The 23,279-nt window shown below is 40.1% G+C and overlaps 1 protein-coding gene across 1 annotated transcript in view; it reads left to right on the forward strand.

The window, feature by feature from the left end:
* The window catches only part of asns (asparagine synthetase), a 52,978-nt gene extending 30,720 nt beyond the window's left edge, over window positions 1–22,258 (forward strand). Inside the window, exons 6-12 of the mRNA XM_086014104.1 lie at window positions 6,289–6,416; window positions 6,556–6,682; window positions 9,177–9,283; window positions 11,356–11,456; window positions 16,885–16,966; window positions 17,060–17,215; window positions 18,231–22,258. Of these exons, the coding sequence (XP_085870230.1) occupies window positions 6,289–6,416; window positions 6,556–6,682; window positions 9,177–9,283; window positions 11,356–11,456; window positions 16,885–16,966; window positions 17,060–17,215; window positions 18,231–18,440 (911 nt within the window). The 3' untranslated portion in view covers window positions 18,441–22,258. The remainder of the gene's footprint in view (window positions 1–6,288; window positions 6,417–6,555; window positions 6,683–9,176; window positions 9,284–11,355; window positions 11,457–16,884; window positions 16,967–17,059; window positions 17,216–18,230) is intronic.
* The last annotated feature ends 1,021 nt before the right edge of the window (window positions 22,259–23,279 follow it).

Below are 23,279 nucleotides of genomic sequence, written 5' to 3' on the forward strand. Positions count from 1 at the left end.
GCAAGGTTTGAAACTCGAAGATGAGAGAGACAACATCTATAAATTTTTTTTCATCTGTCTGACGCATTTGATAGCACTGTGAACCTACGGACTAGCTAGCTTAGCTCGACAGTTTAGCTCACCAATTGCTGGTCAAATACTTCATGCGTTTCATTGAGAATATATTAAAGTGATAGATTAGAGACTAATCTTGAAACTATATATAAAACTATATTTAAAACAGCTGTCATTATTTAAGCTATCGATAGACATCGATACATAGAGCAATATAGAGTCTATGCTGGTCGTGAGCGTATCCACCATATTTGATGTGGCAGCGATAGCAGCATAGATGACATGCTGGGTTGTTGGGTTTTCTAAACCCATGGGTCCTCTTGTGGTCAAACATTTTTTTTATGTATTGTTGCCGCGATCGACCCTTGCAGAGTCAGGAAGCACAGAGTATAACATCAGACTGTGTCACTGGACACACAAATTTGAACGGACCCATTCGTCTATTGAATGTGATTGGCTCAGCCGCTCAGACGGCAACCGTTATTTTTCTGGAAAAGAAATGCAAATGCAATTTGCAATTGCAAAGATGCTTACAGGAACCACCACAAAAGGAGATGTGTGGTGTAGATAAACGGAGGGCAAAAAAGAAAAAAAAAATGTTAATTGAGGATGCGGCCAAATGTACAAAACTGACAGATATCTTCTGTCGTGGTGGGAGCAGCCAGGGCCAGGGACGACACGGGTATGAGCAGCAGCACGGCCACAGAAGCTAAACAAGCACCGTCCGTCTCATAAAATCCAAAACGGGACAGTTAAGATTTTCCTTTCACCAATTTTAATCAGAAGGCTTCACTCTCTCTTGTGTGCGTGTTTGAAGCCAATACGACAAACGCCCTCAGAGGAGATAATGTTTGAAAACAGGCGACTTTTTTGACACAACTTTTACTTTGAAGGGGGAATTGCAAACTTCCAGTTGAATTTAGCTGAGAATTGTCATTGCATGAAATGTAGGTTTTAGCAACTTGGTAAACAAGTCATCCTAGATTTTTATTAGGGTGCATACATGCATGCAACTTTAGAAGGAGTATTATGCTCTGCACTTAGAGTAATTCAAAGTCTGTGAACTGTTAAATTGTACCCTATACTATCAAAATGTTTTAAAGTAATATTTTTGTTCAATTTATACAACACAATACTTACCATGGTGTTTTTGAAATCCTGCACACAAGTAAAACTATTTTTTTTAAAAACGAAAACAAACTTTTAAAAAATTAAACTACAACATGAAAACGAACTAACTAACTAACTAACTAACTAACTAACTAACTGACTAACTAATTAACAAAGCCACCCTGAAAACTAATTAAAACTAAATTTAAAAAACAAGTTCAATTCAAACTAAAAACTAACTAATTAAAATTCCAAAAGTATAATAACACCTACATTAGGTTTTTGTTTCATGTGTCTATGACATTCCTACTGGGAGTTATAGACAGTTTTGTCTGTGTTTTTTTCTTAGGGGGTGCTAGAGAGCAATTTGGGGTTTTCGGTTTGGTGTTTTAGTGGTATCGCAATTTCACCCATTCCTGATGTGCGTGCAAAATTTGTTGAGTTTTGAAGCATGTTAAGGGGGCAGAGGCGTAGATGACCTAGGGTTGGTCATGGTCTATTCTTGGCTTACTTACTCCTTACGATTTTGGCTTTTTTGTGTCGGGCTCCTTTGACCTCAAAACCCTGGACAACGCTCCCCATAAAGTATGGCACGTCAACATCACTCAACTTCAGTGACGTTAAGGCCTTTCGTTCACCTATTTACACACACTAATTAGGTTTGAGGGTGGCACGGTGGACGACTGGTTAGCACGTCCGCTTCACAGCTCAGAGGTCGTGGGTTCGATCCCGGCTCCGGCCTATCTGTGTGGCGTTTGCATGTTCTCCCCGTGCCTGCGTGCAGTAGGTGGGGGACACCCTGAATTGGTTGCCAGCCTATCGCAGGGCACACAGAGACAAACAAACATCCGCACTCACGATTACACCTAGGGGCAATTTAGAGTGTCCAATCAACTTACCATGCATGTTTTTGGAATGTGGGAGGAAACCGGAGTACCCGGAGAAAACCCACGCAGGCACAGGGAGAACATGCAAACTCCACACAGGGAGGCCAGAGCTGGGATCGAACCCATGACCTCTGAACTGTGAGGCGGACTTGCTAACCAGTCGACCACCGTGCCGCCCATAGACATTCATTTTATAAGTTAATGGTTTTTCTTGTTATTTTTACAGATGTAAATGTTGATTACATTTATAGAGATTATGTAGTCTTTGTAGTAGGATCAGGGAAAAAAAGATTTTATTATTAATCCAACAGCATATGTTTTACTGTTTACAAGATTTTATTACTTGACTTAGGACTTGCTTGAACCAAGTAATGACTTGACTTGCTTGATTATTTTTTTCCACAGTGATTTGGGACTTGCTTGAGACTTGAAGGGTACGACTCGAGACTTACTTGTGACTTGAACATATGTGACTTACTCCCACCTCTGCCGAGGACTAAGTGGAGCCTCAAAGGGGATCAAGTCTTTTCTGTTGCCGGTCCTTCCCTCTGGAATGACCATCCATTAAATGTTCGGCAAGCCTGCTCTGTGTCCATTTTTAAAACTCGTTTGAAGACACATTTTTATTCTTTGGCTTTTGACCCAATGTGAGACTGACACTATTCCGCTGTTTTCCGGTGTCTACTGTACATGTTTAATATCATTAAAGGGACACTTGGATGAGCTTAACATTGGCACTTATATAATAGTTTTGCATGTAAAAATGACATCAGTACTAAAATGCCCCCCTCAAAAGACTGTAGTGATTTAAGGGCTTTTTTTTTGTGATTAAATTTACGACAAATTGCCCCGCCCCTTTTTGGGGCTGGGCTTGTTATTTTTTCGGTCACAGCGGTCTACATCACGGGAGGGAGCCAAGCGTGGTAATATTCCTCGCTTTGTCAGTTCTGCTGTCTAAAACTTTGGCCGATCGCCACCAAAATGCAAATGCACATTACTACTATTGTCCACTTAGACCTGTGAAAGTATAAAAGTGTTCTGCACAATAATTTGGATTTATTGACATAAAACGTGATCTCATCATGATCACCTCCACAAAATCAAAAATACCGTGGCGATCGCGTCTCCACTTACACAGGCTGAAGCGGACAAGAGCATGAATGCGCACACGAACCCCGACTGGTTCTATTTCGGACATTTAGCAACGCTAAACTCGTGTCAACTCTCAGGAGGGAGACGGTGACTGGCAGCGGGCAAGCAATCAGGCCAACATGGATCTTTATTTCCCCAACCCTCCTTCCCTCACAGCATAAGTAGTTCTGTCAAGCGATTAAATTTTTTAATTGTAGTTAGTCGCATTTTTTCATACTTAACTAGTAGTTAATCGCATATTTTATTTATTGTAAAAAAATCCCTTGATTTTTCTGTCCCATTATTTTTTGAATTGTAATACCCTTAACATGAATAAGAGGATTGATTTTTTTATGCAAATACTTTATTCAAGCGAAGTCAACCCAAACATATTATTCTTTAAGAATATGCTCCATGCAAGCCCACTAGTTGAAACAAGGCATTCTGATAAATATTGCGTTTGTGGAATAAGAGTTAATCCACCTGTTTTTAGTCATCACTGGGGGCGGCCATTTTGTCACGTCTTTCAACTGAAAATGATATCACAGTTACTCAGGGCTTACGTAACGACCTATCACAGCTCACCTGTTTTCTGAAACTGAGCCATGATTGGTTGTTATTTGAGCCCTTAGCGCATCTGTGATGTCATTTTCAGTCGACAGAAGTCGACCCCTGAGATGGTAAAAAATGGATGGGTTTACAACTTAACTCATATTCCACAAACACAATATTAATCAGAATGCCTTGTTTGAACTAGGGGGCCTGCATAGAACATATTCTTGAAAAAAAAAAGTTTGGGTTGACTTTCCCTTCTATTGAAAAAAAAAAAAGCATTGGATTCAACTCACGCAAACAGCCCCTCAGCCCTTTTCAAACACACACACATACACTTTCAGCTGTGACTGAAAGCATGCTACTGAACACCGATTGATTGGCTAATCTTGTCTTGCTTTAGAGAGAAAATATATATGACAAACTGTCAGGTTCACACCAAGTGAGACATTCATAAACAATGCACACAATGAGGAGAGAAGACACTCTACAACAATATTGTCTTTTTACTTGCAAGGAGAGCGCAGGGAAGTGTACGATTACAGTTCCTAAAACCCTCTGCTCCTGCGCCCCCTCTCTTTTTATTTTTCTTCGGTGTCCCTGATAACAAAGGTGTTCCAGCTCTAAGGGAAAGGGGAACGAAAGCAGCTGCAACACTATGAACTCGTTTTGTCTATGTGTGTGTGTGTGTGTGTGTGAGCAATTAACATACATATGTGAAAGCAAAGCACACCAAGCAAGTTGGCCTAATGATAAAAATCAAACACATGAGTAATAAAATGCATTATTATTCTTGCACAAACACAACTTCTAAGTAGTCTATGCAACCATTGGATGTATCTGTACGTACAGTATTTATGTATATGCTGCAGCTACATATGATCTAAGCTAAATGTTAGCTGGATATGTGCATTTGTGTGTTGAACTTGTTGGTTCAATGTTGCAATTAGACGTATTTAGCCGATTCTGATTTTGGGTCATATGCCGCATCGCGTCATTCTATGGTTGGTCGTTGGCCGAATGAGCCAGCCGGGCCGGCCCGGGCAGGATGACCGATCCCGTGAAGGGCGACTGCTGCCACCGCGGTGTCCCAGCGGCCACGCAGCTATGAAGATCTGTGGGAATTGGCCCGCCCAGAGTCGCCGCCGCTGCCTACGCTTGCTGGCCGGGACGAAGCAGGCCGAGGAGCTGAGCGCGAGCGGGGGCGAGCTAACGTCCTATTGCAACGCATCTTTGGCGGCAGGAGCCCGAGGCTGCACGCCATGCGTTGCACACATTTGTTTTTTTAATCGGTCGTACCTTGTTCGTAGCTCTTCCACGCGGCTAACTAGGAATCGAAACTTAGCACCGACATTCTAAAATCTGAACGGTTCCGGGTGAACCGCAATGATGGAACTGATTCCACTCGAATCTGGGGTTTCGGTGCCCAACCCTAAAGTGGACACAGCCGTGCATGTGTCTGCCGAGCAATTCATCCTCATCGTCAATATTTTGAAGCAGATGTAACGCCTCTTCTACTCTAAAGCTTTTTTTTTTTCAAGATACATGTATGGATCATGGTGACCAGCAGCCTTTATCAATGCAGCCGCTGGTTGCTATGGAAACCTTAATCACGCGATCAAAAACATTGACGGCGTCAAAAGGGTGTTGGATTAACTTTGAAAATAACGCGCTAAATTGACAGCCCTAGTTATAAGCAATGAAAGTACAATGATTTCCAACGGAGAGTTTGGAATCGGTTCCTCCAGTGACTCCGACCAAACAAGGATAGAACGGTAGGGGGCGTGGCCATACCCCTCATTAACAAGAAGTGTTATTCATGGAGTCACTTATTTCCTAATTTCTCCCAAATTTATTGAGAAAATAGAAAATGACAACTCTTTCCATTTTCCTGATCAAAAAATATATAAAATGAACTTGTTAGTGAAAACGTGGCCATCCCTGCCCAACTGTTCTTTATTTTGTGTTTTGATTTATTGCTTTCACTGTCTTTCTTGTTGTATTATTGCTATTTTTGTTCAATGTAAACTGCTTTGTTACAGCTGCAGCTGTTGTGAAAGCGCTATATAAATAAAGTTGTATTGTATTGGATTGTTCTCTACGCTACTCCATCACGCCCTCTTCTACACTTCTTCCTTCTCTTCTTCTGCAACATGATACTGGCTGATCTTGTACTTGCTAACACCTGCTAGCCGTTTTTTTCAAATTAACATTGCCTTCAAGCCTTATGCTTCAGTCAGAAGCTGCGTCAGACACTCCTGTACACCCTTGCGTGAAAAAACCCGCAAAAGATGTATGTATACGTCTTGGGGAGGCAGGGACTATTATTTTTTTAGACTTTTATATTTACACGTCTTGTGGGTTAAATGAGTTAATAATTTGGAAAATATATAATAATGCATTCTTGTCAATAACCACACTCACTCCCTTAGCTCCCACATCTGCTGGTATGTGTATAGGTGAATCAATGCAGAAGATATCTGAGCAGGTATATATTTGTAGTCAGATAGAATACATTGTTTCTGAGAGTTAAACTTAACTTTCTGTTATTCAGGGGGTCTGGATTCCAGTTTGGTTGCTGCTACGTTGGTGAAGCTGGCAAAAGAAGAGGGGCTGAAATATCCTATTCAAACATTTTCAATTGGGTCAGAGGACAGCCCGGACATCTTAGCTGCCCGTAAGGTAAGGGTTTCAAATTTATAGCTATTAAACAAGTAAATGTCAATTATATAAACACTTTTTCTTTTAGCTTTTCTTCATGCTTTTTTATGTACAGTATACAGTATCTTTCAGTCCAAACTGTGATTGTTTTGTGACCAAGGTTGCAGCTTATATTGGCACTGAACACCACGAGGTGAATTTCACTGCAGAAGAAGGCATTCAGGCTGTAGAAAAAGTCATTGTAAGCCTTGAGACTTATGACATCACCACCGTACGTGCCTCTGTTGGTGAGTGAAAACGGAAGAATTATTTAGGAAATATGTCAGCCCTTCTTTCAACTGGCAAGTTTTCCCCATGTTTCTTCTTCATTTTTGTACTATGTACATGTTTTTTTAATCCGGGTCGTGTATACACTTACGTTGCAGATAATGTGCATATAATGGCCTCTATCTTCTGCCAAATACTGGAGGAAGATCCATTTTCAGTTAACACTGAAACATTATCATGTCCAAGCCCAAAAGTAAGCGGAGCGACAGTGAGGGCTGTTGGAGTACAGAATGGGCTCTTTGCATGAAATCTCCCACATTGCTGAAATATCGGTCGGATGTTTCGGGTTGCCCGCTGATAGTGTAGTGGTACACACGCCTGAGTTGTGTGCTGGCAGCGTGGGATCAATTCCCGCTCAGTGACAGTGTCTATGTGTGCCCTGCGACTGGCTGGCGACCAGTTCGGGGTGTAGTCTGCCTTCGCCCATTGACGGCTGGGATAGGCTCCAGCAACTCCCCGCGACCCTGTATAGGATAAGCGGTTTGGAAGATGACATGACATGACATGTTTCGGGTTTGGAAAAATTGCATTGACGCAAAGTCCTTTGCTCCCATCCTCCTCAAAGTTGCTTAGTGCCAGTAAAAATGATACAGATCGCCTCAGGGCATGACAAAAGTTCCATTCAACTACTTGTAAGTCAATGTTTCATCAAAATAGTTGTGAACAGTTTTTATTAAGGTCGAAATCTTGCCCAGTGCTGCTTTAATCAACTCTTCAATGTCTTCTTTCCATCTACAAATTAGTATGAACAGGGCCTGCCGATTGGAATTAACCCTTTGCATGATCAGATCATCAGATTACGAAAAACTGCTTAACCCATTAATGCCTAAAGCGCCTTTCTCAACAGCTCCCCAAAACCGTCGGTCGCCTTTGGAATTACCCTTGAAAACCTGAAGTTCTCCCAGAAATTCAACACTTACAAAATGATAAATATCTCAGCCCCTGTACCAGACAGAAACATAATTCCAAAGTAATTAAAGAGCTTAGACATGTGGCTTTCACACAGGCAGAATTTATTACTATGTACTGTTTCAATCGAAGATGTAAAAATAACGTGTCAGTGCAAAAGAAGCAGTATTTTAATTAAAAAAAAAGAAAATCGAGTGGTAATTACCATCCTCTACTCTGTTACAAAGACGTCAATATCGTAATTGTCGACAAACCATATCATATCACGTTCGACTGGTTCCACTGGTTGTGCACGTCGTCTGTATAGCACTGCCATTACTTATCAGAGCTCCCAGCGATGGACGGCGTCTGCCATTAGCCTACCTACGGCTCGAAAAAATTCCACGACATCCTCAGCGGTCTCGCGACGTGCATATTCTGATGCATTAAATTGGCTAAGAGACGGAGAATTGGATTAAAAAAGGACAGCGACGTTTCCGCTCTCCCGCTTTGAAAGGTAGAAAGACGCAACAGCGCTCCCGGCTCTAGTGGTAGAAATGCGTTTATGCGCTCCCGGGCTTAATGGGTTAAGTGTCATCAGTTGATCACGGGGGTTTACATTTGTTAAATAGCGTGCTAAAATCAAACGGGCAGCCTGGATTATTAGCTCCGTGGTCAGTGCTCTGTGTGGGTTCAATCTCTGAGTTGGGTGGACATTGCGAGTAAAAGCGCCCTCCCCCTACTCATTAATAAAAAAAAAAAGTGTTCAAAATCGTCCGTTCGCACCTGGCATCTATGATGCTTTGCATGCCATTGCACCCGCCACTGCCCAGCATCCCCGCTACGTTATTAGCGTTATTAGTGTTGGTCAACCCCAAATAGTGTGTAACCTGAGGTAATTTTTCTTTTGAAATATTAGTCATAAACAAAATTGTAAACAGGGTTGTTCATAAACCAAAGTTCCACTGTACTTTTATGACCCTTTTCAGCTTCATTCGTTAATATTTCTTGATTATAGGTAGTCTACGTTGTATTAGACATGGTTCAGATCGTGCAATGCTTCTTGTGAATAGAAAACTCAAGTGTGAGGTGTTTTTTTTTAGAGAGCAGCATTAACCAACACTTGCACTCTTGTCACTCCTCGCTAACTCCTGACTCTGATTAGTTGTTGGAGAAGTCATCAGCTAAGGGTTTGCATCCTATTTTTCACCCTGCACTTGGAGTATATACAAGACGTTTCCAATAAAAACAGGAAAACACATTAACGATTGTGAGTAAATCTATTGTTGTAACTTAGAAGAATATCAAATCACATTGTGTGACCAATGCAGAAATTCAGGTACAGTAATTGCAGGGGGTTCATATACTTTTTTCTTGGAAATTAATTTTTGGTACTTACTCTCTTTGTATACAAACTGTTTTTAATGCAGCTAATACATAAAAAAAAAAATAGTACTACACTAATTACTCTAGCAGTGTCTTACATGTGCATGGGATGATGAATTTCTTACTAATGTATTCATATACAAACCCCCACCCACCCTGTCTTTTTTTTCTTCACGGTAGGAATGTACTTGGTTTCCAAATACATCTCTGAGAAGACCGATAGTGTGGTGATCTTCTCTGGTGAAGGCTCAGATGAGCTCACACAAGGCTACATTTACTTCCACAAGGCAAGTCTTGTCATTTTAAGTCATTTTTGAATGCATACATGTTTGAAATGTATTTGATTTGTTTCATATTATGCAGTAACTGAAACAATTGGATATGTTTGAGCTTTTTAAAAATCTCAAATCTCACACTTAAGGATGCAATGTATCTATTCGCTTTGCATGTACAGTCCATTACATTTCACAAAACCCATTTTTTTCACAGTGTGATGTAAGAGTGACACGGTTGCTCAACAGTTTATGTCCCTGATTGGTTTTGGAGTTTGGTGCCTTGCTCAAGGGGAAGAACACAATCCATATTTCATTGTTTTCAACTTGTGAAAATCCCCCCATATAATTTACATCGGGGTCCTCAATTAAAAGTTCAAGGGGTCCTGTTCAGGATTTTTTTATTGGCCAAGGTCTACGTTTGTCATGATTTTGGGATGGAGGATCCAAATGCAGGGAGGCAGGAGAAGCAAGGGGTACTGAAGAAAATATTTATTCACCAAAAACCAGCACAAACAAATCTTGAAAAGTCCAAAACGCAAAGTAGCAAAGAAACACTAGAGAACCAAAACAACATACCGGGAGAAACAAAAAACATGACAGAGACAATGATCCGACAAGGACAGAACAAAAACTAGGAACTTAAATACAAGCATACTGACAAGACAACGGGAAACACCTGGACGGGACACACACAAGGTAGGGGGGAGCTGATTGGCTAACACAAGGGGGTGGAATGCAGACAGGTGGACACAATCATTGAAGAGACAGACACAGAAAAACTGAAAAAGCCCAGACATAACAACGTTGTCCCACATTGGATTCTGATCATATCACTGTTATGCTCTAATTCAGGGGTGCGCAAGTCCGGTCCTCAATCCTGTTTTAGGTGTATCCCTATATCAACACACCTGATCCAAATTATCAGGATCATTATCAGGCTTTTGCAAACCTTAGGGGCTCTTGGGGATCGGACCTGGGCACCCCTGCTCTAATTGAAAAAGAACTGTTGGAAAATGTGTATACATCCATCAACATATACGGCCAGATGTCTTGAAGTCCTAAACCCTTGGTGTCTATCATCAACAAAAATGAGATGACGCATGAAATTTTGAGCGGCACACATTGAAAAGTTGCGAACAATTGCGAGTGTTTTCGAAGGTAGTGAATATTGCGTTCAGGTCAGAGTTCATCAGGGTTCTTTTAATGTCGCAAATGTTCGCAAACGTTCACCAGACATTCGCCAACAGTTTGCCAGCAGTTTTTTCATCTTGCATTGCAAACATTTTGAACATGTTTGAAATGTCCTTGCGACAAGAAAAGTACAGGCCAAAGTCTGCCGAACATTTACGACCTTGAACTAAGCCTGACATAAACGCCCATTTTTCTACCTTCGCCAACTGTCAGAAATGTTGGGATAGTGGGATAGGGGCTTAAAGTTGACTACCATCCAGTGGGAATCATGGGTCATGGGAAGCCCGTGCGATTGCCGAAAAAATGTCATCCTCTAGCGTACATACACACGATTGATAAATGAGGCTCCTGGAGAATGGACATTTTGAAGTCTCTCTTAGGTATGTTGGTCTCCAGAAGGTTATCGTTGATTATCCTTCCAAAACACATCCTAGGAGTTGGTCCAAACACTCGAGCAAGACAGGATGTAGTACAGAAATTGGCAGAGACAAAGGAATGACCTGGTGTGGATGCAAAGCTCAACACTGGTAATGATTTCTAACAAGCTTAAATGTCACCACAGAGAGGTTTGGTCTGTTTTCCAAGGCCACCCACATTGTAGTGTAGTAGTAAATTCTGCCGTGTCATTCACCTGATTTACATTAATGTACCTCAGCCGTTGTGTGAATGCAAATGACAAGGCTCACCGGAGATTTTTTTTCCTAGGAACTAAATGTTCCTGATAATGTTAGTTTAAAAGGGACTATGAATAACAATGACTGACAAAGACCAATAAAATAAACAAATCGGTGAAAGAACAAAAGAGAAAGACATTGATGACACTTAAGTCACGGTATTGGTAATACATTACCATATAATATTATGTTGATTTTATTATCATACCCCTTCTGTAGGCTCCAAGCACCAAAGCAGGAGCAGAAGAGAGCGTTCGACTGCTGAAAGAACTCTACCTGTTTGATAATCTCCGAGCTGATCGCACCACTTCTGCACATGGGTAACTTTTTACTCGGGCGCATCTGCTTGCCCATTTCTTTCTGAGATTGTACTCTCTCTCTCTCTCTCTCTCTCTCTCTCTCTATCCAATGCGACTGGTAACTCTGAAAAGTTACCAGCCAATCAGAATTTCCAACAGCCAATTTTATTTATTTTTTAATTCAGATCTGCTGTGTATATTGACTACCTTCACACTATCTCTGTTTGTTTTCCGCATGGGTTGCACTCTAGACTGTAGCATGTAGCATTGCAGCACTGTAGCATTCGAACAGCCAATGGGTGTGTGAAAGGTCATAGAGTACCAAATATCAACCGATTCCGATCCAAGTGTATTATATCGGTCACTCAGTATCCCCATAACAACATACTGCTCATCACATCATCATAATTTTCCTTAAAATGATATTAAAGGAGAAGTCAACCCAAACACGTTTTTTTTTTTTTTTTTTTTTTTTAAGAATATGTTCCCAGTAGGCCCACTAGTTGAAACAAGGCATTCTGATTAATATTGCATTTGTGGCCTATGAGTTAAGCAGCAAATCCACCCGTTTTTAGCCATCTCAGGGGGCGGCCATTTTGTCACTTCGGTCGACTGAAAATGACATCACAACTGCTCAGGGCTCAGGTAACGAACAAACATAGCTTGGCTCCAGAAAACAGATGAGCCGTGATTGGTCGGTACCTGAGCTGTTGTGATGTCATTTTCAGTCGATAGAAGTCACAAAATGGCTGCCCCCAGAGATGGCTAAAAACGGGTGGATTAGCTCTTATTCCACAAACACAATATTTATCAGAATGCCTTGTTTCAACTAGTGGTGTTGAATAGAACATATTCTTGAAAAAAATGTTTGGGTTGATTTTCGCTTTCATGGATGGATAGATGTTTAGACATTTCTCAAACATTTCTCAGCCCTTCTAAGCACATTAACTTTAAAATTGAGTTTATTTAATCTTTATATGGACCAGTTTATTTCACTCTATCATAGTTACATTGACCTCTTATTAAAGGTTAAGTATTATGTTAAAATGAAATAACCTAAATGTATTTTTCTTCGGGTCATTATTTTCAATAGTTGAAAAAAAAGAAAAAAAATCAATATATATCGATATCGACCAATATGAAACACTTATATCGTGATATACCTTTCAGTCATATCGCCCAGCCCTAAGTGCTACCTTTATTTCCATTTACATTACATTTAAGTGTACGTTTGTGTGTTTTATTTTTGCACTAAATGCAATGTGAATATTATTTATTTTCAATGAGTGCTATCAAGTGATTTACAAAATGAGATTAATTAACTATGATCTGTAATTAATTGATATAATTCTTCTATTTTTAATCTCGCTTAAAAATAGCTGAGAAAAGCCTCAAAGCCCCCTGTTGTCTATATGTATGTATCAGTATGTATGATGGATATCTTGTTTTGAATTACCCAGTCATTTGCCACCTTGAGGAACTGTTCGGCGCATTTATCAGCCGAGTGCCCGGTTTCTGTTTTCACGACGATCAGTGCAAAATAAATTGAAGTTCCACTCACCATCAATAAAGTGTCCAGTCACCCCCAAATAACCGTGGTTGGCAGTTGAGATCCAGTGATTTCCGGTTTTCCAATACCTTTGTCCGAATCCCCCACCAAAACGTCAAGTTTGCTTTTCTTTTCACCGTCATACATCTTGCTGATTTTAGTCATCACTGCAGTCCTGCATGGTGGTTTGTATGATGGGTCATTGGACACTGTTTGAAACGCCTCAATTAATCCCTTGTCTTCAAATACTATATGTTGATCGGCCTGCAGTTCATTGCTATTCACTTGGCAAGAACATTTGTCAGCCTGTCAGTCGCAGACTTGCTCATACGCGGGCTGTTCTCGAGTTTAGTTTGGCGAAAAGCTTTGCCATGATTCGCTACATTAGCGTTTTGATTGCTGTCATTAGCTGTGGCTTTATTGCGGCTGGTTGCTTTGCATTTAAGCAGCTTGAGCTGCTTCTTTAGTAAGCAAAGTCCTTCTTACAAAGAAGGCATACCACGCTACCATTATGAATAGTGGCGTCAGGGCGTTTTCTAAATTTACCATTCATCGGACCGACAACTCTCACTCCTGCTCCTCCATTTTCACCTCTTCTGTCTGCTCCTGAACTTGCCCTCCCACTTACAATAGGAGTCTTATGAGGTTATGCCAAACACAATGACAGCCAACCAGTGTCCATTTCAGGGTGTGACTGGCCATTGTTTTGCACCCCCAACAACTCAAGCATGTTCATATCGCTAAACTAAGGCTGGCTTACCTCTCTGTGTGTTTTGTAAAAATGACGAATGAAGTTAGACGTTGTCGTTTTTGTGTCTTCATCCCGTGAGGTGCAAACCATGCGTTTTGCCATCCTATTTTTGCCAACGTCATGGACAAAATAATCGATTAATTCAAATTAGTCATTCTCCGAGTTGCTCCGACGCTGTTGGTGTTTACGTTGCCACATCACACCAACAAGTGACGCTGACCGGGTTGCCTGGTTGGCGTGAAAGAACAAAAAAAACCCAATAACTATTTTTTCTTTCTTTCTTGCTTTCCTTCCTGAAAAGGCAAACTGTGTTAAAATGCAAATTTATAACTATAAACAGGATGACTTGTCGAGTCATGAGGTCCAAGTCTAAGTCAAGTCGAGTCACTTAGATACCAAGTCCCAAGTCAAGTCAAGTCATTCCCATGTTTTTGGCAAACAAGTTGCAAGTCCTAAAAATAGTAACTCGAGTTTGACTCGAGTCAAGTCATATGACTCGAGTCCCCCATCTCTGATATAACGTATTTTCCGGACTATAAGCCGCACCTTTATATAACCGGCACCCACTGTATTTTCTAAAAAATAAAGAAAAAGACATATATAAGCCGCACCTATTTATGTTGAAAAATTAGATATTTACTGCATTTACAGAACGATTTGGAACTGTAAATGTACATGTATGTGCCTGAATAGATTCTTTCCTAACAGTGCCTTTTAACACGGAAGCAACTTTGCTGCTTAAAACGGAACAGAACAAAAAGAAAATACTGTAAACAGCATTCATGTATCTTCATTTCTCATGTGTTTGAAATCACAAGTCACTTTAATGATCTTCACTGAAAACCATGAAGTCATCTTCTTTGTTGAAATATTAGATATTTACTACATTTACAGAACAATTTTGAACTTTAAATATACATGTATGTACCTGAACAGATTCTTTCCTAACAGGGCCTTTTAACGCAAAAGCAACTTTGCTGATTAAAACGGAAAAGAATCATGAGAAAATAAGCAGTACTTATCGTCATTCCACTGCCCGCTGCTCCAGTTTGTCAGTTAATGTCCACCAATTATTGTTCTACTACATACTACACGCCACCAAATGCAATAACCTAGTGCATAGCACCCACACCTGTTGAACTCTTCCACCTGCAGTCTCATCCTGTTAATAGCAAATGTATTGTATTGAATTGTACTGTAATTCCGGTTAGAGCGCCCCTAGCGGTGGAAGAAAAATCCACAGAATAACCGCTACCGTATTTTCCGGGCTATAAGCCTCACCATTATATAAGCCGCGCCCACTCAAATTTTTCTTTTTAGAACATTTTGGGAAAAAACGTAAATAAGCCGCACCTTTATATAAGCCGCATCTATCTATGTTGAAAACTTTTATATTTACTGCATTTGCAGAACGATTATGAACTGTAAATGTACATGTATGTACCTGAGCACATTCTTTCCTAACAGTGCCTTTTAACACTGCAGCAACGTTGCTGATTAAAACAGAAGAGAACCAAGAGAAAATAAACAGTACTTATCTTCATTTCACTGCTGACTGCCGCTCCAGTTTGTCAGCTAATGTCCACCAGACTCCACAATCTATTGTTCTACTACATTCTACATATGCACCTGTCTTGTTTATTGTTAATAAAGTCAGCCAATCTAACACACGACGACATGCTAAATCAACAATAGAATTTCACATCGAAATAACAGAACAGACGTAACATCAGCCAATCGCATTCATGTGCACTTCAGGCACCTCTAGGAAAACATCAAATCAAAGCATTACAGCACCTATTGCAATAACCTAGTCTATGGCGCTCTCGCCTGTTGAACTCCTCCACCTGCAGTCACATCCAGTTAATGGGAAATGTATTGTATTGAATTGTACTGTCATTCCGGTTAGAGCATCCCGAGCTGTGGAAGAAAAATCCACAGAATAGCCGCACCGGACTATAAACTGCATGGCTCAAAATCTAGGAAAAAAGTTGCATTTTATAGTTTATAGGTTTTGAAACATGCAGCTTATAGTCCGTATTTTCCGGACTATATATATATATATGTGTGTGTGGGGGGGTGGGTGTGTGGGGGTGTGTGTGTGTGTGTGTGTGTGTGCGTGCGAAAGAGAGAGATGGAGATTGAGAGAGAGAGAGCACATATATATATATATATATATATATATATATATATATATATATATATATATATATATATATATATATATATAGTCCGGAAAATATAGTGTATATATGTATATATATATATATAGTGTATATGGTGTATATATATATATGGTGTATATATATATATATATATATATATATATATATATATATATATATATATATATATATATAGTGTGTATATATATATATATATGATGTGTATATGTGTATATATATATATATATCAAAGTAACAAAGAAACAAAACATAACACTGGTAGAAACAAAAACATGACAGCGACAATGATCCGACAAGGATTGAACGAAAACTAGGAACTTAAATACAAGCATACTGACAAGACAACGAAAAACACCTGGAAGAGACACACAAGGTAGGAGGGAGCAGATTGGCTAACACTAGGGTGTGGAATGCAGACAGGTGGACACAATCATTGACGAGACAGACAAATGCTGAGAAAAAGAAACTAAAAAACCCCGATATCGCTTATCCTAACAAGGCTCGCGGGGCGTGCTGGAGCCTATCCCAGCTGTCTTTGGGCAGTAGACGGGGGACACCCTGAATTGGTTGCCAGCCAATCGCAGGGCACACAGAGACAAACATCCGCACTCAAAATCACACCTAGGGGCAATTTAGACAGTCCAATCAACTTACCATGCATGTTTTTGGAATGTGGGAGGAAACCGGATTACCCGGAGAAAACCCACGCAGGCACGGGGAGAACATGCAAACTCCACACAGGAAGGCCGTAGCCTAATTACTTCTTTAAGTAACGTGCACACTGCGTGTGTGTGTGTGTGTGTGTGTGTGGGGTGTGTGTGTGGGGGGGTGGGTGGGTGGGGGTGGGTGTGTGTGTGTGTGTGTGTGCGTGCGAAAGAGAGAGATGGAGATTGAGAGAGAGAGAGATTAGCTTGTCAACAAATGCACATCAACTGCTGTTAATTTGTGTGATTTCTCTTTCAGTTTGGAGCTCAGAGTGCCTTTCCTGGACCACAGACTGACAGCATACTACCTATCCCTGCCTGAGGAAATGAGAAATCCCAGGGTTCTGTCATTTATGCAACTCCTTTTCAATCACTATTTGCTGTGATTTGTCAAAAAGCCTTCCTAATATTAAGTATTTGATATTTGTCCGCAGCATGGAGTGGAGAAATACCTTTTGCGAGACTCATACAGAGGTCACAAATTGATCCCTGATGAGATCCTGTGGAGGAGGAAGGAAGCCTTCAGTGACGGTGTGATGTCTGTTAAGAAGTCCTGGTATATCTTTCTTGAGGAGTGCCTTGAGTCTATGGTATGTGCAAAATTTTAAGACACTAGTGAAATTGCTTTTTCAAATAAAAAGGGAACGTGCACATTAATGAACATTTGCATGTTAATATGACAGCTAGCTAGTTTTGTATCTGTAGTCCTTTGGCAAATTGATACAACATTTACTATGCTAAGTGCATTTGTGTACTGTTTATAGAGCATGGCATTTTTTGCCAATTTGGCAAACCGGTCATCTTTGCAATACATCAAGGAAGGAAAGCAGGGCAAGAAAAACAAAAAAGTGTGATTTTGATATAAGACATTCATTTAACAAACGGGCAGAACTTTATTTTTTAGTAACAATCTAACACGTTGATACTAAGGTGAAAAAAGCTGTGGAAGCAGTTGGGTTGGGAGCACTCTGTAGTGTGTGTCGCCGTTTACAGCCACCTGAAGACAAGGCGGGGTTTAGTGACAGGGTGTTACAGTGTTATGCAGATAGAGGGATAGCTGCAGTGACAGAATAGTTTAGGGCTGAATGATCTGAATGATTAATATAACTGCAATTTTGTAATCGCAGAAGCTGCGGTTTAAATAGTCATTACTTTATTGACAGTGGAGGGGAGAGGGGGAGGCGAGAAGGGGATTCACTGAACGCTAAGCTAACATTGCCGCGCTAGCTTTTCGCATTTCTAACATGTTTGATCCTTTTCACCTCGCATGGTTAAAACCTCCCGCTTGTGGAAAAAAAAAATCTATTTTTGTGATGTTTTGGCTGCCGTCGTATGTCAGAACACGTGTGTGAGTTAGTGTCTGATGGCTGTCGGATGTGTCACGCCATTAAGTTTGACTTTGTGAGGTTTAGCAGTATCGATAATGGATAGATGGATGGAAGTGCGGCTACTTGAGCCACAACAAATAAAGAGGCACCCGTGCAAAGAGGAAGTCAACCAAAACATATTTTTTCACTTTGATCTAAACTTCTGTGACAAATACAGAAATGTACATAGGTTTATGACCAACAAATAATGAATTGTTCTTGTCTTGTCTTTTGACAGGTGACTGAGGACCAGATGGCGAATGCCTCGAAGATATTTCCTCACAACACTCCCCGCACGAAAGAGGCCTACTACTTCAGACAGGTGTTTGAGAAACACTACCCTGGCCATGCCGATTTGCTGCCCCATTTCTGGATGCCACGCTGGATTGATGCCAGTGACCCATCAGCCCGCACACTGTCCATATACAAAATTAACAGTAACAACTGAGTAACTGCGTCAAGTCCCTGCAGAAATGGTCGACTCAAAACATTCAATTGAGGTTTTGCTTTACACCAAATTTACAAAGCATTTTCAGGACATCTGGGTGTCAATACTTAGTCATTGAAATACAATAAACGCAGGGCACTCAACTCATCAAACAAATTACAATAATGCAATCTCCTATATGCAGTAGGCCTATACAGACTGTATATTAGAGAGAGGATGATTCACAAAATGAATTTAGTTCATATCATGGTTTTATGGTCACGGTTTTCTAGAGAAGAGGATTAGGGCCAGTGGGGGAAAACTAGGTTGGCAAGATTCTCACTTTATTCTCTGAATTCTGACTTTAAAGTCAGAATTGTTCTTTAAAGTCAGAATTCTGACTTTAAAGTCTGTATATAAGTCTGAATTCTGGACTATATAAAGTCAGAATTCTGAAATAAAAGTGAGAATCTTACCAACCTTATTGACCCCCCCCCCCCCCCCTCGCTCCTGTAGTTCGGTTGTCACTTCGACTCATAGACCAAAAACTATGGGGGGAGATATTTGTCTAAAATGTCACTGTTTCTAGAGAGGTAAATAGTATGTCTAAATTTAAGTGTAAAATGTTGGACGTTCATTATTAGGTAAATGGTAAATGGGTTATCACTACCTTCGGTACTCAAAGCGATTTATACTGTTACCTCATTTACCTACTGATGACGCACAAACCTTCAGGCTTCTGCTAAAAAGCAAATAAATAAATGTCAGGAAAGCTTACTCAAATATCTTGACTTAATTTGCGGATAATCAGAGGCACTTTAGATGGTGGCAGTAGTGTGCTGATTCTCATTTAACATAAATCTGACTGTGAGTGGTTAATGCTGAACACAGCAACATGCCCAGTTATAAAAGGATGTGCAGCCACATTGTCTCAATTGTGTACCTTGTGAAAATATTTTCTTTTTGTGATGATGTCATGACTAGAAGACGAACTTATATGTAATGGCCTAACAATTGGCCCCTCACGGCTGAATCCATCTTACGTTGCCACTGTTTTACACCAGGATCCCTGTATGAAGTAATGAGAGCCCCTCAAAGAACAAACTTCACTGTTTGCATTGACCATTCATAGTCTACTATCTCAGCACCGTGAATTGTGACTTACAGGGGTTGAGTTTATATTTAGCAACATTTTTTTTTTCCTGATGTGCTTTGCTTTCATTTCATTATGCATGGTTCTGACAACATGATGCAGACAAATTTTAGAGTGGCACTCGAAGATGTACCCTAGAAGAGAAAATGTCAAATCACATTCTTACCGATGAAATGTGCACGGAGCTCTTCTCACAAACATCGGTAAAACGTGATATTTTCACCGTAGAGACAGAAGATAAAGTGTAAATGCCACTGAGAAATCAATGTATTCAAGTTAGGTGTGCTTAATCGAGTGGCAACATAAGATGACCACCGGTGGCGTCACTTCTCACTGGGCTACTAAGCGCCATTGTTAGTCCCTTGATATTGAATTCCCTGAAAACAGCCACAGTCTCTTAGTGAACGAGGCAGACACGGTTGTTTTTTTATTTCACTGAAAAAAACATACCAATTTCCACGTGTCCTAGAAACAATGTGTCAACTTTCTATTTCTTTGCTATATCCACTATTTAAAAAAATGGGCTTTAAAGGGCCACACAAATGTCATGCAGCGACAAGTTCACTCTGACACCTGACACAAATTTGAGAGTGGTGTGTTCAGAGAGGTACAGCATGCCACTAAATGCATGCTATTTCCAAAAGGACTCGAGAGCGCAGCCACAGGTCTGCTGCCATCTACTGGTGAAATATAAAATGGCTTTTTTTACATGTGTATTTTCGACTGAGATCAATAGCACTGACGGGCCACACATTTTTAATTTTAAGGCAGAGGCAGCGGGCCGGTAGAAATTTTAATGCGGGCGCATTTGGCATTTGCCTGCCCTAGGTGGATGTAAATTTATGAGCCGAAATGTAAGTTCTGCCCCCAAAAGTTCCCCAAGTCATGGGCAGAATGTCAAATATTACTTTTGTACACGTTTAAAGACACCATCCTAAAATAAAATTCAATGTTGCACAGGGGAAACGATAGGTGCAGTCTAGTCTGCCAAATGTATTTATTAATAAAAAATTATAATTATAATAATTATAAATAAATTATATACATTTTAAATATGTTTTAAATAAATGTATTCATAGTTAGGAAATTGTGATATGATACAAAACAGCACTACTATAGTTCTTCATTTTAACATTTTCTTCACAGATTATTGTTATGCATCCTTGGGTCTCTTGGCCTTCAATAAATATATTAAAAATATTTTATTTTTATTATTATTGTTATTATTTCACGTCAAACAACTTGAGTACACTAAAGCTTCAAAAGCTATTGTGCCATTTAGAAATGCAGTACATATTGGAAGCATAGAGTGTGGGTGGATAAATTCTTTGTTTCTTCGATTCACACTCACTTCTAAAGTTTTACATGAACCAGCTATGTACTGCTTCGTTAATTCAGTTAGGAATTGCTTTTGATCAGGGGTGTCAAACACATTTTTGTCGCGGGCCACGTCGAAGTTCTGATTTCACTCGGAGGGCCATTACGACTGTTAACCCGTGTAAATGTATGATCGCCTTATACACAACTAATTGATGGACTACTAGTTCTGAAATCAGAAGCCAGTAAATGGTTTGTTCAACTATTTTTCAATGTATTTTAAAGGAAGGATTGGTAACAAATGCTTGAAATATCAAATATGTTGTGTTAACAGTGAAGACAATTAAAAAAAACATGTCAAGTCAACGCATGATTTGTCTTTGCGGGCCACATAAAATGATGTCACGGGCCGGATCTGGCCCCCGGGCCTTGAGTTTGACACCCGCGCTTTAGATAATAAAGATCATTTCAATTTTATTAACAGTGGAACCTCCTAAGATGAATACAATTCGTTGCATGATGCATCTATTAATTAATATTCAACTTTTTATCCCTGTCCGTTTTTTGAGTTACATTTATATGAGCAGTTTTAATCTACAATTAACCTACCATGCATGTTTTTTTTAAAACTTTTTTTTCTTCTTGTTCACTACATCATTGTACATCACGTCATTGTAAAGTGCAGCCTCATTAGTAGCCGGCTAGCTGGCTTTACATGCATATTTTGTCATTCCAACTAAAATCATTCCGATTGAAGAGCTCAGGCCGCCTTTTGATATTTGACATGATCTATTCAAAACAACGGTACTTGCATACAATACAATACAATACAATTTTATTGATATAGCGCATTTCATAACAGCTAGAGCTGTAACAAAGCACTTTCCAAACAATGTTTGTTCAAAGACAGAGATATACCGCACATAACTGTTTTAACAGCTCGTCTTAGCTCCATACACATATGCATTCAGGCACGGGTATCACAGTATGTATTTCCGTGACTGTTGGAACATACCATTAATAGAACACAGAGTGGTATTCAAAACAATTTGTCCTTGTTTTTTTGAAATTTTCATGGACTTTTTAAAAAGTTACACAGTCAACCAAAATAATCAAGTCAACTACACACATCAGTAAAAAAACTGCTTTGCAAGTCAAATATTTTGGCTGCTAGGCCCCATGTAAACCCGGCTATGGTTGCCATATAACTTGCCATATATTAGCCATTATGTATTACAACTTCTGCATTTTAATGCATCAATATCTGTTTCTGTCTTTGCATTATCTCTGAGTGTTACAAAATTATTATCTGCTTCGCTTATATTCATTGTCATTGCAGTAGTAGTGCAACAAATAAAACCTTTGATAAAACAAACCACGTTGCTTGCGTTTTCATTATGCAGTATCTGGCATGGTTATGAGTAGAACACAAACGCAGTACACATGCAAGACCACAGTAATTGTTGGAGATGACTCTTAATATCATTTCTAATGTTCAGAGAACTGACAAGCAAAAATTGAGTTGAAAACAAGTGCAGACCAAGAGCCCCTGTCAACCTGGGAATGATTCGGGGTCCTGGACAGGTAAGGGAGGGATGGGGTTAGTTGACTCGCTTTTCTTTTTTTGATTGATTGAATTGATTGAGGCCGCACGGTGGTGGGCTGGTAGGCACATCCGCCTCACAATGCAGAGGTCGTGGGTTCGAATCCGCCCCCGGTCTACCTGTGTGGAGTTCCATGTTCTCCCCGTGCCTGCGTGGGTTTTCTCCGGGTACTCCGGTTTCCTCCCACATTCCAAAAAACATGCATGGTTAGTTGATTGGACACTCTAAATTGCCCCTAGGTGTGATTGTGAGTGCGGATGTTTGTTTGTCTCTGTGTGCCCTGTGATTGGCTGGCAACCGGTTCAGGTGTACCCCGCCTGCTGCCAGAAGACAGCTGGGATACGCTCCAGCATGCCCGTGACCCTTGTGAGAATGAGCGGATTGGATAATGGATGGATGGATGAATTGATTGAAATCTTTATTTCGAACAAGAGCATACAGAGTAAAATAAAAAATCATACTAATAATAATAATACCAATCAATAATAATAGCAGTCAGGATCACCGCAGAAATATAGTTACGTTTTTTTTGGGGGGGGGGGGGTAAACTCATGTTTTAATATACACTCAACAAGAATATAAACGCAACCCTTTTGTTTTTGCTCCCATTTTTATGAGAGGAGGTCTAAAACTTTGTTCACATACACAATATCACAATTTCTCTCAAATTTTTTCACAAACCAGTCTAAATCTCTGATAGTAAGCACTTCTCATTTGCCGAGATAATCCACCTCACCTCCCAATCATTATTAATAAAGGTTTGTGTGTGTGTGTGCGTGTGTGTAT

The sequence above is a fragment of the Filicampus tigris genome, chromosome 18, assembly GCF_054856515.1.
Source record: "Filicampus tigris isolate MCC_2025a chromosome 18, RoL_Ftig_1.0, whole genome shotgun sequence".
Taxonomy (NCBI): domain Eukaryota; kingdom Metazoa; phylum Chordata; class Actinopteri; order Syngnathiformes; family Syngnathidae; genus Filicampus; species Filicampus tigris.